Here is a 14664-nt window from a genome sequence, read left to right on the forward strand (position 1 = left end):
AACTTTACAGGCAAATTATTTTTACCATTTGTCCTTGGGTATGGAGGCCACTCCCCTGATTTCCTTGGGAATGGATCCCTGACCTCATAAATCTTCCTGGGTGTACCTTCAGTGAATTTTAATGTATCCTGAATTCACCTTCTTGCTTTCAAATTATCCTGGGCCATTTAAAATGATGCCCTTGAGTAGTAGATTGAGAAACAGGGAGATAGTTATTCATGATTCCTTACAGAATTCCTGCTGTGGGTGTTCCTAGGTAGGTAACTGCATCAAGATCCTTTTGTGTCATGTGCTGGTGGTCATTCCCTCCAGCAGAATCAAGGGAATTTTTTCTTTTTCCTGAGGAAATGTTGGGAAATCACCAGGACACAAATCCTGGATGTTATCCATGTGATAATTTAGCTAAGCTCACCTTGGGCATAATTTTCAATCTGCTGCTTCTACTGCTCCAATGCAGTAAAAACTTTCAGGGATTTTTCTTTGTTCTTTTCACATCTGGAACCTTCCTTTATCTGTTTGCTGTTGCACAGATCTTCCTGGGAGTTACCACTTTTCTGAATTTATCTTGATCAAGAGCAGACTGTTCAGATAACCGAAAAGATGCCCAATTTTAAGGCTACTTATAAAAGTAATCTTTTTTTTCTCTAAATAACACACACTGTCACTGGGACTGACAGACTCCTTTCAGTTTAATTTAGGCACAAGCTTGAATTTATGGTTGTCCTGATACCACTTTTAATGGCACTTGTCATAGACTGAAATTTAATGAGTCATGTGTAGAACCCTCCAGATTTGACACATGAAATGGTGGAGGTGTGTCCTTAACAGCTGAAAAATGAGAAACTTGGGGGAAAAAAGAATGAATACATCAATATTTATGTGTTTACATGTGAAGAAACTGTAAACAGGTAATTTTGTCACCACACTTCCTTCAAAGGAACAGGAGTCAAGTAACTGATGTTTCTCTACTGCAGAAACATGATTAAAGATAACAACGAAATTCTTCCACTAATGGGCAAGAAAACAAACCCACCTGGAAATCCCCCTGCAAACCAGCAAGAGAAAAAGGTGACTGAAGGCACTCCCACCAAGAAAAGGTAGGACTCAGCTCAGTCTGAACCATTAAAATTCCCTGTTTATCTCCTTTGGGGAACTTTTGCACTGAAATACCACCAACACCTTTGTTCTGTGTAACCTCACAAGAATCTGATTTAATGATGGTTAATGTTTGGTATAAAGTGATCTTTCTAAGAGATCACATGGAAGAACACACCAGGTTTTATCTAAGAGATGCTGACCTGAAAAAAGAGAGCATTTCAAACTTAATCTGTCACATTTCCATGTGAGGCTATGGAGAGACAGAGGGCAGGGAGAGCAGGATTGAAAAATTCTATCACAAACAGAAACCTAAATTCACTCTCTTTTTCATTAGTCTGGTTAATGAGACTTTTTTGCTGTTTTATAAAATATTCACTTTCATTCATAATTGATATTAGAGAATTAATAAAGGGATCGAGGGTTTGTATTTAATATGAATGGGGAAATATGAGCTGTAATTCCTGCCTGATACTATGGAGTCAACTAAGTTACTGTAGAGTGAGGATGAATTTTTATTCATAAACTTTTCATTCTGAATAATTACTGGTTATTATGGCAATTTCTGAAACTCTGAAGGCCTGGCCAATTGTGGCTGTTCTGACATTTATAATTCTCAATAATCAGAGGAATCACTTTTCACAGGACTGGTGCCATTAGTTATTTGAGACCACTGGCTGGGTGGTCCAATTTCTCTTTTTGCCATTAAATTCAAGTAGAGGAGCTCTTTGGTGGCATATGGGGGGAGACAAAGTGTCTGAACAGCTCATGATCCACCCAGCACTTCAAAAAGGGGCAATTCCCTGGCAGATTGTGGAGTTATAGGAACCCTGCCAAAGCCAAGCCCTCAATCACTGAGCCCCAATCTCTCACTCCTCATGGCCTCAGGAGCAGGAACCCTGGGGTTTTTCCCACCTCTCAAACCAGAGCTCAGGGTGTGGCTGGCAGCATTCCTGCAACACACAGCACCCACATCACGTGGATTTTAATGAGGGCTTTAACATATCCTATTAATTAAATGTTCCAACGCTGCTCCATGCTGTTCCTTTAAAACTCTCCTTCCCCTGCCCCAGCAGAGCTGCTGCACTGCCAGGGTGGCATTTCTCACTCTCAATATTCACTTTCTGACAGACAGTGGCAATCCCTGCTGGAATCCCCTGGAACTGGGGTGTTCTGGGGCTGGAATTGAGCACAGGAAATGTGAGGGGAGGGTGGGGAGGAGGCTGCCAGGGCTGCTGATGGCTGTGGGCAGAGCCACGTCAGCACAGGGCTATTTGATGGCACCCTGCTTTGCACGGTGGCTTTGGGGTGTCATGTCCCTCCCATGACATGCCCAGGTAAGCCCCAAGGCAGGAGAGGTGAGATCTGTCAGCCCCAAGAGCAGGGTGCCCTTGCCAGCTGCTGCACAGATGTTGGGTGCCAGAATTAACACCTGGATCATCGAGCCATTGGAGAAGGAGGTGAACTAACAGATATTGTGATTTGGAACTAACAGATATTGTTATTTGGAACTAACAGATATTGTTATTTGGAACTAACAGATATTGTTATTTGCAGCTAACAGATATTGTTATTTGCAACTAACAGATACTGCTGGTTTTAGCAAATATCAGCAGGATGTTCACTGGTGTCCTAATAATGCCATTTTAAATAAGATTTTTTGTTGCATTTTCCCATCAATGCAACTACTTCATCTTCCCCAAAACATCTTGTTGGAAGTGCAGTTAGATAAGACATGCCCTATGGACAAACCCATAAATATTAGGTGAATTGGAAAGGTTTTCCAGGTGACTACTGCAATATTTCAGAGCTGTAAGGCAGTTTGTGAACAACAGCCCCTGTAGGAGTTGCTGCTTCCACCCCTGAAACTCCTCAGTCTGTGGGAGCTGTAGCAATGTTTTACTGAGATCCACTAAAACCAAGCCATTGATTTTTGCCTCTCAACTCTGCAGGCTTTTAAAAGGTGAAATCTTTCTTTTCGTATCACTTTGTCTGTGTTGTTCCAAATTTTATTTCTTTTCCCTATCAATATTTATGTAATTATTTATAGAGAAAGCAATTAAACGTTCTGCAGGCAAGGGGACACATTCAGCCCTGGCTGGTGGAAATGCCTGATGTCACTCAATGTGTGACCTTTCAAACTTTCTGATTTAATTTAAATCTCTATCACTGTTTGAAATGATCCATCCTGATGGCTCCTGGCTGGAAGAGCAGGGACTGGGATTTTAAAAAACCATTTTTGAAACCATTTTTGTGTGGCTGGGCAGTGACAGGAACTGGGTGCAAGGCTGGTTTAGAGATTGCTGCTCACACATGTCAGCATCTGATGCCATGTGTTCCAAAATTACCTTGGGAATTTTGCCCATCTGCCAGCCTGGCAGAGCTGGGCACAGGCTGGGTCCCCTCAGGGAAAGCAGATAAGCCTCAGCTCCAGCTCAGCTTTAATGCCAGGAGAGATAAATGATCAAGCTTGCCCTTGGTAGTTCTTTTCTTGGTTTAAGGTTGGGCTTGCCTTTTATCACTGATATTTCTTTAAATGCACTGTCTTCAACAGTTCCCACTTTTTCCTGGAGATTGATGGTTTTGAAAGCAATGCCAGTCCCAATAACACCTCTCCCCCTGTGTTTTCCAAACCCATGGATTCCAATATTCGCCCCTGGTAAGTTCCAAATGCACAAGCAATGCTCCTGCTGCAAATGAATCTATTTTCTTTCAGCACCTGCCCTTTAATTCTCCTTGGGCCACACTGCCAGGATTTCACATGACTTTTTACAGCTTTTGGTCACTTCAAAGACAGAACTTCACTGGAGATTTATCTTTGGTTTTATCTCCTGCTGTCGTTTCTATGGAATAAATCAGACCTCAGATCTGAATAAATTTAAAATCTCTTTTTTTTTTTAAATCTTAGCCTCTTATTAGAACAAACTCCATGCTCTCATTGGGTGTTTTCTGCAGTGTGAAGACCACAGCCTTATTTAGCTGTTCCCAGCTGGCTGCTGACGTCTTCCCTCTATTGCTCATTAACAATCAAACGTGGAAATGCTGAATCTGAAATATTTAAAGCAGCCATTTATGCTGAATGAATAGAGAAAAATTATGACTGGGATGAATACATTTAATTTTAAAAAATGTGTGAGGTGCTAACAACCAATAATTATGAATAAGTGAAATATGTCATAAATCAGGCACAGGCCCAGAATGGCCAAAGGTTTTTGTGGCTGAGGATGCCTGGTCAGCTTTTAGGAATTGGCTGACAGGCTGATTTTGGTGTCAGAGGAGAGCTGTCCAAATTTCCCCCTGTCATTCAGGAAGTGACCTGCACATGTGCTTTGTCACCACATTACTCAGCTTTCTGCAGAGGAGACAGACGGAATGAGAATGGACTCAGAGCTCCCAGATTTATTTCAAAGACAAGGGAATACCTGCACAGCAGTGCTGTCCATGCATCTGTTTTGCCAGTAATTAATAGCTCAGGTTCCCTAAATTATTAACCTGAGGTAGTTCATCCAATCTGAACCTCAGAGAAACAAAAATACAAGTAAGAAACTCATTTATCTTAATTTTTCTAAGTCAAATCTGCTTTTAGGACCGTGTGGAAATTATGTACAGCAATTACAAAATATCAATGCCATTGAAAATCCTTTAAATATATCACCTACACATCTATTTAGGGCCCAGTCCTCAATTTCTTTCACTCAAGTCAGCCACAAAACACTCCTGAATTGCCTCCAGTGTTCTGTGTAGTAAATCTTTAGGTAAATCTTTCATTGTGGGCTTGCAACCCCCTCACTGCTACTGATTTAGCACTTGTTTTGTGCCAGATGACAAATTAAGCATGTGAAAAGGGAGAATGCAAGCTTCAAGCATTCAGGGTGAAGCATAAAAAGCAGTGATCATTAAAAAGAAAAAAAAAGAAAAAAGTTCCCACGGTTTTCAGGATCTGTAGTGAAATAATAAAACACAAAGCAGATTGCTTTCCTAATGTGGTCTTTTTTAAAAATATAATAAAATCCTGTGAGTCTCTTCATTTTTATCACTCACTTTAAAATCCATGTGGGAGATAAAATGATAGAATTTAAAGGCCAATGTCAAATTTGACTAATTTAAGCTCTAGTGCAGATACTCTAACCTGCCATTTACTGGTTCTTTGTGCAATTTGCCAAAATGCCTGCTAATACCTTGGCACATTTGCTTTTCTTTCTCTACAGTGCATCTGCAAATGGGGAAGACATGGATTCCCCCCAGTCTCTTCAGGATGATGCCACTGAATACAGCCCCAACGTGGACAGCTGCGGGTGAGTGGAGACACAAATATTTCTCAGCACTGAGTCAATCTGTGGTAGGGTAGATTTTACCTATTTTTCCTGCCAGTTTAAAAAAAAGAAAAGATCATGTTTGAACATGCCTTTCTGATCATTCAATAATTAAATGTCAAAATAAACAATTCTAATCTCTCAATTTTCATATGTAGTGTGAGGATTCCTTATATAAAATGGGTATTTTTTAGATGGCAACACAGGGCCCACACACCACAACCAGGCATGGAGTATTTCTGCCTGGGGGAAATATGAAATCATTCTTTTTCCAGAGTAAAGGATGATCAGAAAGTGGTGTAAGATGTGAGGTAAAGAACTCTGTTCTGCTGTGAGAGCAGCCCCAGGAAACCTCAGCATTGCAGTCAGTGTGGCAGAGCAAAGAAGTATTCCTTAGCTTGTATTCCAGAAGAATGGACAAACTGAATAAAACCCACAAAATACTTGAAAAATGAGCTGTTTATAATAAAGCAGCCTCTCAAAAGCCCACTTAGCTGCAGATAAGCAATGGGAGAAATGTTCTGAGCTATCCATGGCAGCAGGGCAAGTTCGTCCAGTCTAGGGCCAACAATTGTATTTGGTTTTACTCTTCTTAAAAAAAATAAAATACACCAGCATAAATCACACCAGCAATTTCATGATGATTTCTTACAATCCAGTGCTCCCACGTGCCAAGGGCCTGAGCTGAGGAGTGCCAGGAAGAAGCTGAAGAGGAACCTGTTCCGGGCAGTGTCCGAGGGGAACGTGGAGGAGCTGCAGCGGCTGCTGGCTGAGCTCAGGGAGCGCTCGGGGGCCTGCACCTCCCTGCCCGTGCCAGGTGAGCCCTGCAGGCACCTGGCTGATGCCTCAGCTGGGAGATTTTGTGGTTTTTTGATTCTCTGCTGCTTTAGTTTGTAGTTCTGAGCTTTGTGTTAGGGGATGGTGACCTCTTTTCACAGAGCAGGGGGACAAAACAATTCCTTCTCCAGCTGGGGACCAAGGACAAATGATCCAAATCTCAGCCCAAGAGCACAAACAATGTGGGCTGGTGAGAGAAAAACAAGAAGGATGGACTGCATGGGCTAAAGCTGGAATTGAACAATTAACTCCAAGATGCAAATGGCACAGAACTTATAAAAGTGAGAGACCCCATGAGCAGTCATGCATTTTGGGACCATTTTGGTTCATCTTGGGTGCAGCCCTGGCTGGCCTCTTGTGCTGCCCAATGTGTGTCCATTCAAGAGATCCTTTTCTAGGTCAGCCTTCACAAGGCATTGGGGGATGGGGGGCTGCCAGATCTGCCTAAACCTGGGAATGATCCTTATTTCCCTATGAATCTTTATTTGCCTTGGAATTATCTTTCTTTCCCTGTGAATTTGGGAGTTTTGGCACCAGGATGTCCAACAGGAACATCAAGGTTGCCTTGGTGCTCAAGAATGAAGTGAACAGGATGGAGTACTGGTTTGGGAAATGGTTTGTGTCCATCTATAGCCCTCAGGTTTCACCCCTAATGAACAGAAGTTTAATAAATTAAAAGGATTTAATCTCAAAATTCACTCTTGTAGATTACCTGATGAAGAAGTTCACGGCTTCAGACACTGGCAAAACTTGTCTGATGAAAGCTCTGCTGAACATCAACCAGAACACAAATGAGATAGTGAACATGCTCCTGTCCTTTGCAGAGGAAAATGGCATTTTGGAGAGATTTATCAATGCAGCATACACAGAAGAGGCATATAAAGGTATTGGCATCTGATAGCAGTTTCAGGTATATGGTTATACATAACCTCTATAAAATAATAATGGTTTAAATCCTAGAATCAACTTTTATTCAGTATCATTGATGCCATCTTTTGTGAAATATTATTAATGCTTCAGAGTGTGCTTGAGAGACTCAACTCTAAATTCTGTGTCTGCTTTTCCAGGCCAGACAGCTCTAAACATTGCCATTGAGAGGAGACAGTATGAAATCACCCAGAGCCTCATAGAGAAAGGAGCTGATGTCAATGCTCGTGCCCAGGGTATTTTCTTTAATCCCAAACACAAGCATGAAGGCTTTTATTTTGGTAAGTGGAATTGAGATATTTCTGGAAAAGTTAAGAAGGAATACCCAAAACCTCCATAAAACAAGAGCTTAATCCAGTACAATCAATATAATCAATATATTAAGATGGTTAACACAATATTTTCTGTTCTGATGAAATGAACCATGACCACTTGTTGCATTTTGTGATGCTGCAGGTGAGACTGCACTGGCTTTGGCAGCATGTACCAACCAGCCAGACATAATTGAGCTGTTAATGGACAATGCCAGGACCAACATTTCCTCTCAGGATTCCAGAGGAAACAACATCCTCCATGCATTAGTGACCGTGGCAGAGGACTCCAAAACACAGAATGACTTTGTGATGAGAATGTATGACATGATCCTGCTGAAAAGCAAAGACAGAAACCTGGAAAAAACCAAGAATAAGGAGGGTTTGACGCCGCTGCAATTAGCTGCAAAAACTGGGAAATTAGAGGTGGGTGTGATTTCAGCAGCATCCAAGAGAAACTTGTGCTCTGACACATCTCTTTCCAGGCTGGTTTGTATCAGTATTACTGAGCTAATTTTGTTTAAAACACAAATATTTCCATTGCAGTGTTGTTTTAATGCTTCCAGGTTTCTCTGTAACTCCCTCCCTCTGTACAAACCACACAAGCTGTTTAGAACCAGCCTTCTGTTGTAGAGAAATTCTGCATTTACCACCAAACAATTTCAGAAATCTCACTAGAACTGCTCTGTTGTATTGCTGTAGAGTTTGGTTTGCATAAATCAACTGCAGTGTAAAGAATTGGCAATGGAATGATTTAGAAAGTAATTAAGTTCAAGGAAGGCATAAATGAACACATGGAAAATTGTGCTTTCATCCTTTAGAAAAATATCTCTGACAGAAAATCAGAAGGCATTAAAAACACTGAACTTACTTCTTGGAGGTTTTTCACCTCCAGCACCCCTCACTGAATAACAAAATTACAAATACATTAAATTGAGCAGCTGTACAAATTGTTACAGATAAAAGGTGGGAGTTTGGGCAAGTGTATTCTTGTGTTTCTCCTTTCCCTGAACAGCACAGCTGCTGACAAATCATTTGTTCATGTTTTAGATTCTGAAGTACATCCTGAGCAGAGAGATCAGAGAGAAGCCAAACAGGAGCCTGTCCAGAAAATTCACAGACTGGGCTTATGGTCCTGTTCAGTCTTCTCTGTATGACCTGACAGAGCTGGACACCACTGCTGACAACTCAGTGCTGGAAATCATTGTCTATAACACAAATATTGGGGTAAGGTGCCTATTCTTATTTAAAATATAAATTTATATTATTAAAATATAAGAAAAACATTATTATAATAAAATATTAAATTATTAAATAGATAATAATACTATAATACAATAATATAATAATAAACTATTATAATTATATCACAAATATAATTTTTCCCTAGCAGTATCCCCATATTAGAATTGTCAGCCTTGCAAACAACTGAATTACTTGTGAACAGTAATTTTTGATTCTCAGTTATTCTATCAGGAGCAAGATAAATTGTATGCTGCTGCATAATGTCAGCTGTAAGCAAATCTGCATTCAGCTCCTGCAACACAGGTTAGTTATTTTGGGACAGTCTTTTCCATCCCAGGGAGATCTGGCCCATCCCTGAGCACAGAGGTGTTTCTAGAACAGCAAGGATAGCATGGAATGAAATACACAAAATTCACACCTTAAAATCAGTTTCCTTACAGGTAGTGAGTTGAAATATTTAACTTTTTGTTTATTTTTTTTTTCTCCTCAGAATCGTCACGAGATGCTGACTCTGGAGCCTCTGAACTCACTGCTGAGGATGAAATGGAAGAAGTTTGCAAGGCACATGTTCTTCATGTCCTGCTGCTTTTATTTCCTGTACAATGTGACATTAACATTGGTTTCCTACCACAGGCCTAATGAAAATGAAGTGAGTACAGCAGCTGAACCTCACTAAATTTTACTGACTTAAAAGGCAACAGCATTCCCTGCATTGTGTTTAAAATGCTAAAACAAGGCCAGATATTGGAATATCTAGATATAGAGAGACCACATCCCCACATCTGTGTGGGAGCATCAGATTTGCATTGTGTGGAAGTGACTTAAGATACAAATAAATGATACAAATACTGTGAAATTTCTGAAGGTGGGAAGAGAGTATTTGGGGTTTTTTTAAGAAAGAAATTTCTGATATTTCAAACATCACTTTTAGGGGGTTGATTGTGTAAATACATCAAGAAATTTCTCCCTGGAAGGGAAGAAATTGAGAACCCAGAGAGTTACAGGTGGGAGGGTTTCTGCTGCTTTTCCTTTCACCCTTCAGGGATGGAACTGAGATTTTCCTTCTGGATTTGCTTTGCAGGCTCCTCCTTATCCACTGGCTCTGACCCGAGGAGTGGGGTGGCTGCAGCTGTCAGGACAGGTGATGGTTATGTTAGGAGCAATATTTTTAGCCATAAAAGAGGTAAGATTTTTTTTTTTTTGTAACAAATATACACCTGATTTGTAAAGAACTTCTCTACATTTATGAATATGCTGCTGCTGATATTGACAATACACATGGAATGTCTTTGATATGTATAACTTTCAAATCATTGACACAATCACTTATTCAGAATGACCCTGGTTATACAGTTGATTACAATTGTGAAATAAATATAAGGATATTTGCTTTTCAAACTGATCTGGTATTTGTATAAATATCAGTTTTGTCAAATTATTTGCTTTAAGGAAAAACGAATTGCAAGTTGTAATGAAAGAGAAATCCCATGGTATAACTTTGCCATGTAAGTAATTAAAAACAGTAACTTAAATTGTGCCAGAGATGACAGACTTTTAACCTTTGAATTTACAGATATTAAAAATATCTGTAATATAAATTACAGAATTTACAGAGCCCTGTAAAAAATTAATTCTAGAAGTTACCACATCTTATCAGTACGTGGGTTAGTTAAGAACACCAGTTAAATTATTTTGAGAAACAGAAGTTGAGGTCTGTTTTCTCTTCACCATGCCTGCATTTTCTGTTTCTGCCTGCACAGAGTGTGGCCATCTTCCTGCTCAGGCCCTCAGATCTGCAGTCCATTCTCTCTGATGCCTGGTTCCACTTTGCATTGTAAGTCTGACATATATATTTTTTTTTTCTACTGTATATAAAATTCTCTATCTCATGGTCACAGAGAATGTGCTCCTGTAGCAGATATTCACTTTTTCTCCTCAAAATTATCAGTTTTAGAGGGATGGATATAAGTTTGCCTGCAGCTATTCCCTAACACAAACTCTTGGCTACACTGTCAGTAACAATGCCAGGGTTGATGTAGCTGGAGTGGATTTTTCCCACATGCCAGTGGAAAATCTCTAATAATTCTATCGATTCATTAAGCTAAAGCTACAATTAAATGGCTTCTAAGATATTGTAAGGATTCTTACAATTCTGTCAGCATTATTTGCATTGAGCAGCTCTTTTGGGGAGAATAGTTTACCTAAATTAAATTTAATAAATATAATCCTTATATGTTAATATACTGCTTGCACTGACCTATTTTATCATTAAACTATAATGCCAATTTCATGGGGAGAATAAAAAAGCAGCATGAAATCAGAAATTTAGCCTAAAGAGCAGAGAAATCTTGTTTTCATATTTTGCCATTCTGTTGTTGGTTTTGTGCTAGTAATTTCTCTTTTGCGTATATGTTTGTTTTTTAACAGTTTTATACAAGCTTTGCTTGTGATCTTCTCTGTCTTTTTGTACTTGTTTTCCTACAAAGAACACCTGGTGTGTCTTGTTTTGGCAATGGCCCTTGGCTGGGCCAATATGCTCTATTTCACCAGAGGTTTCCAGTCCATGGGCATTTACAGTGTGATGATTCAAAAGGCAAGTTTTTCTTTTCTTTTACCTGCCTGATGATACTCCATTGTTCTACAATCTAAATCAAGTATATTTACCAATTATATGTATTTTATAGTTTGTTTTTTAATTCCTTATTTCCAGTTTTTATGCATTACTTCAGCAGAACACAATATTTGTTCTTCTTCAACAGCAGGAACTAGTTTGTACTTTAATATTGACATTTTTATTACATTAACTATATGAGTAGCTTGTGTTTTTTCCAGCTAATGTAGTTCTGCAGTTTAATAGCATCATAATCTGCAATGTCTGTATTGTACAGAATTAGTCACTCTCAGAGAGCACAGCAGGCTTGAGATAAAAAATTAGACCTTTGGGTTTGTTGCTCAAGGAGAGCAGTCTGTGCTTCAGTGTGTGCCTCACCTGTGTCCCTGCAGAATTCAAAAGCACAAAGCTAGTTCTGAATTTTAATTTCTGTCAACTGTTCCATTCCATTTTCAGGTTATCCTGCAAGATGTGATCAAGTTTTTGGTTGTGTACATCGTGTTTCTGCTGGGATTTGGCGTAGGTAAATATTACTGCAGAAAATCATTGATGCTCTGTGTGGGTAAAAATTTTAGCATTATTATGAATAAGAACCCTGTTTGCATGAGAGCTCATGTTGGGGTTTATTCTGGATTTTAAGTTTAGGTGTGAATAGATTTGCCTTGGTCTCAAATCCCTGGAATCTCATTTGGATGTGGGCTCTGTCTCCTGGAGCTGTCTCCTGGCTGCTCTGTGTGGCTGGGCAGCTCTGGCTCTCATCTACAGTTTGAATTCTTTGGGATGAAATCCCTGTATTCCTAAATAATGATTCTGTATTCCTAAAGAATGATTGTGACTGAAACTTCCTTCTGCTTCCTTCCCAGCTCTGGCTGCCCTGATTGAGACATGCCAGGAGGGTGGGGAGTGCCACTCCAACAGCAGCCTGGGGCCTGTCCTGATGGATCTGTTCAAGCTCACCCTGGGGCTGGGTGACCTGGAGATCCAGCAGAACTCCAAGTACCCTGTCCTGTTCCTCCTGCTCCTCATCACTTTCGTTGTGCTGACTTTTGTTCTTCTCTTGAACATGCTGATTGCACTAATGGGAGAGACTGTGGAGGATATTTCTAAGGAGAGTGAGCACATCTGGAAACTCCAGGTTTGTTTGGGAATTTGGGAGGTGCTTGGGCTAAAACCTTCATGCTGACACAGAAGGTTAAGTGTTAAAGATAATCCTCATTTGGTTTTGCATGAATAACAGACATAAACAAATCCAGTATTAGAGAATTGTAGGAACTTTGTAATTAACAATCTTAAAGATGGTATCATGGCTTGGATTTCCAACCCATGCACTGTCATGACTTGCATTCCCCTGGATATATCACCATATATCCCCTGGAAGATGTTTCACTATTTTTCGAGGAATCTGAATCCCTGTTTGCACAAATTAGCAGTGATTTGCTGGTTTTGGTGCTGGCTCTTGACCTGTTAAAAACTGCAAACTGCATGCTGTGAAATCAGACCACAGCTAACCATTCTCATTTTACTATTTACTGCCAATAGAGAGCCAGGACTATTTTGGAATTTGAAAAATTCTTACCAAAATGCCTGAGGAAAAAATTCCAGCTGGGAGAACGGTGTAAAGTGGCTGAAAATGACACCAGGGTGTGTTTAAGGTAAAGCAAAGCTGGAATCATGTGCTATCAATTCTGCTCTCTTTATGCTGCTTCAAGGTTATTTCTCCTCAAAACCCTCTTTAAAACATTTCTATTATCTCTAAAATTATGCAGAAAAATACAATTTTTTTCAGTTGTAGCCAGTTGTTTAAATAGGAAAAATGTATAAATTTTTATGTAGGCAATCTTTTGATGAGAAAAGATTTTCATCTTCATATGTTTTGACTGTAGAAGCATCAAATGTGTTTGCAGTAAATGTCACTTTATCATAATCTCCTTTGAATGTCAGCTTAAAAGCAATCACAGTTAAGTTGATTGGTAATTGATGATTACCATATTAAAGAACTGTGCTGTTTAATGAAAAATACTTAAATGTTTCAAGGCTGTACTAACAATGTGTGAAATTATGAAGTAGTCTTGATATTATTCTCCCCTTCATATAGTGCAAAAGACATTCAGGCTTTAGTGCCAGCAAAGCAGGTGGTCAAGTATGACAATCCCAGGAAGGAATCAAGGGGGAAGGTCAGGGATGTAGCTGGGGGATAATTCATGCTGATAACACAATTTATGTAAATGTAAACAGGATTAATGAAGTGAAATGGACCGAGTGGAAAACCCATGTTTCATTTATTAATGAAGATCCAGGGCCAACAGGTACAGTGGAATTTTATGACACTCTATTTGCAGAATATTTTCTTAGAAATGCTTTTTGATACAGTTTTATATCTTTCAAAACATAAACTCTTATATTAAACTGCACATTACTACTAGAGAAACTAATGGCTAATATGGCAGTGGTGTTAAATTACTTTTAAAGACTTGGAGAGAGGGTTGATGACAAGCAAGTTTTGTAACATATATAGTGTATGAGATAAATGTTGGCCAGGAAATCCAAGACATCCATCTGCTGCCAGAGCAGGAGTGTCCTGGAGAAATGGAGAAATTTTTCTCCCTCTGAGGTGAAAAATTTCTGTAGAAGATATGGTAGCAAACTGAGAGCTTGCTGTTTAAATAAATACATGTTTTTAACAAAAAAAAAAAAAAAATAGGTGCAAAACTCTGATCTTGCCTATACAGTTTCTACCATATCCTGTTTTGTTTACAATGCATTTTTTTGCAGATCCAAGCAAAATTCAAGATGATAATTCAAGAACTAATAGCAAAAACACCCTGAATACGTTTGAAGAAATGGATGATTTGCCTGAAACCTCTGTTTAGTTGTACTGGGCTTGACGTGTGGCTCTTCTGAAGGTTAAAAGCATCAGCAGTGGATCTGAAAGCTTTGTGTCTGTTCTGGACAGCTGTAGCCAGCTGGAACACAAACTTTCAGTCACACAGTCTGATGGCTTGCACCCATTTATTCAGAGAAGCTGAGCTGAAATAAATGGGATTTTTTTCACTGGGTCAGTTCTGAGCCTCTCAAACTGTTGCTGTCCAAGTTTGCCTGATGCTCCTCAAACTTGGCCTGAGATGTTTAACTGGATAAAAAAGGTCAAATGTGAGATATTTCTTCTTTTTGTGGAAAATTAAGGTCATCGTGATTCCAATCTGCTGCTTTTTGGAATGCCTAACTCATGAGAAACTCATTTTGTGCACTGAAACAAAAAAGTTCTTGTTGTGGAGCAAAGCAAAGCATTTCAGTTCTGAAGATGACTAAATGAAGTATGTCATTT

General features: G+C 39.4%; 1 protein-coding gene across 1 annotated transcript; it reads left to right on the plus strand.

Annotated features, from left to right (window-relative positions):
* The first annotated feature begins 978 nt into the window (after positions 1–978).
* Positions 979–14315, plus strand: TRPV3 (transient receptor potential cation channel subfamily V member 3). Its single transcript, XM_058037393.1, has 17 exons — positions 979–1097; positions 3650–3754; positions 5304–5390; positions 6068–6225; positions 6953–7129; positions 7313–7453; positions 7629–7909; positions 8534–8710; positions 9219–9377; positions 9810–9911; positions 10489–10562; positions 11156–11321; positions 11796–11862; positions 12203–12474; positions 12879–12991; positions 13575–13645; positions 14112–14315. The coding sequence occupies exons 1-17, from the start codon at positions 979–981 to the stop codon at positions 14207–14209; spliced, it is 2367 nt and encodes a 788-aa protein (XP_057893376.1). The 3' UTR covers positions 14210–14315.
* Positions 14316–14664: the final 349 nt, after the last annotated feature.

The sequence above is a fragment of the Melospiza georgiana genome, chromosome 19 (assembly GCF_028018845.1).
Source record: "Melospiza georgiana isolate bMelGeo1 chromosome 19, bMelGeo1.pri, whole genome shotgun sequence".
In the NCBI taxonomy this organism is placed as follows: Eukaryota; Metazoa; Chordata; class Aves; order Passeriformes; family Passerellidae; genus Melospiza; species Melospiza georgiana.

Bases quoted from the DNA above. Each gene is read 5' to 3' on its own strand.
- TRPV3 (XM_058037393.1), top strand. From the start codon at position 979: ATGATTAAAGATAACAACGAAATTCTTCCACTAATGGGCAAGAAAACA. The intron at 5,391-6,067 runs GTGAGTGGAGAC...CTTACAATCCAG, and splicing joins CCCAACGTGGACAGCTGCGG to TGCTCCCACGTGCCAAGGGC. The intron at 6,226-6,952 runs GTGAGCCCTGCA...TCACTCTTGTAG, and splicing joins CACCTCCCTGCCCGTGCCAG to ATTACCTGATGAAGAAGTTC.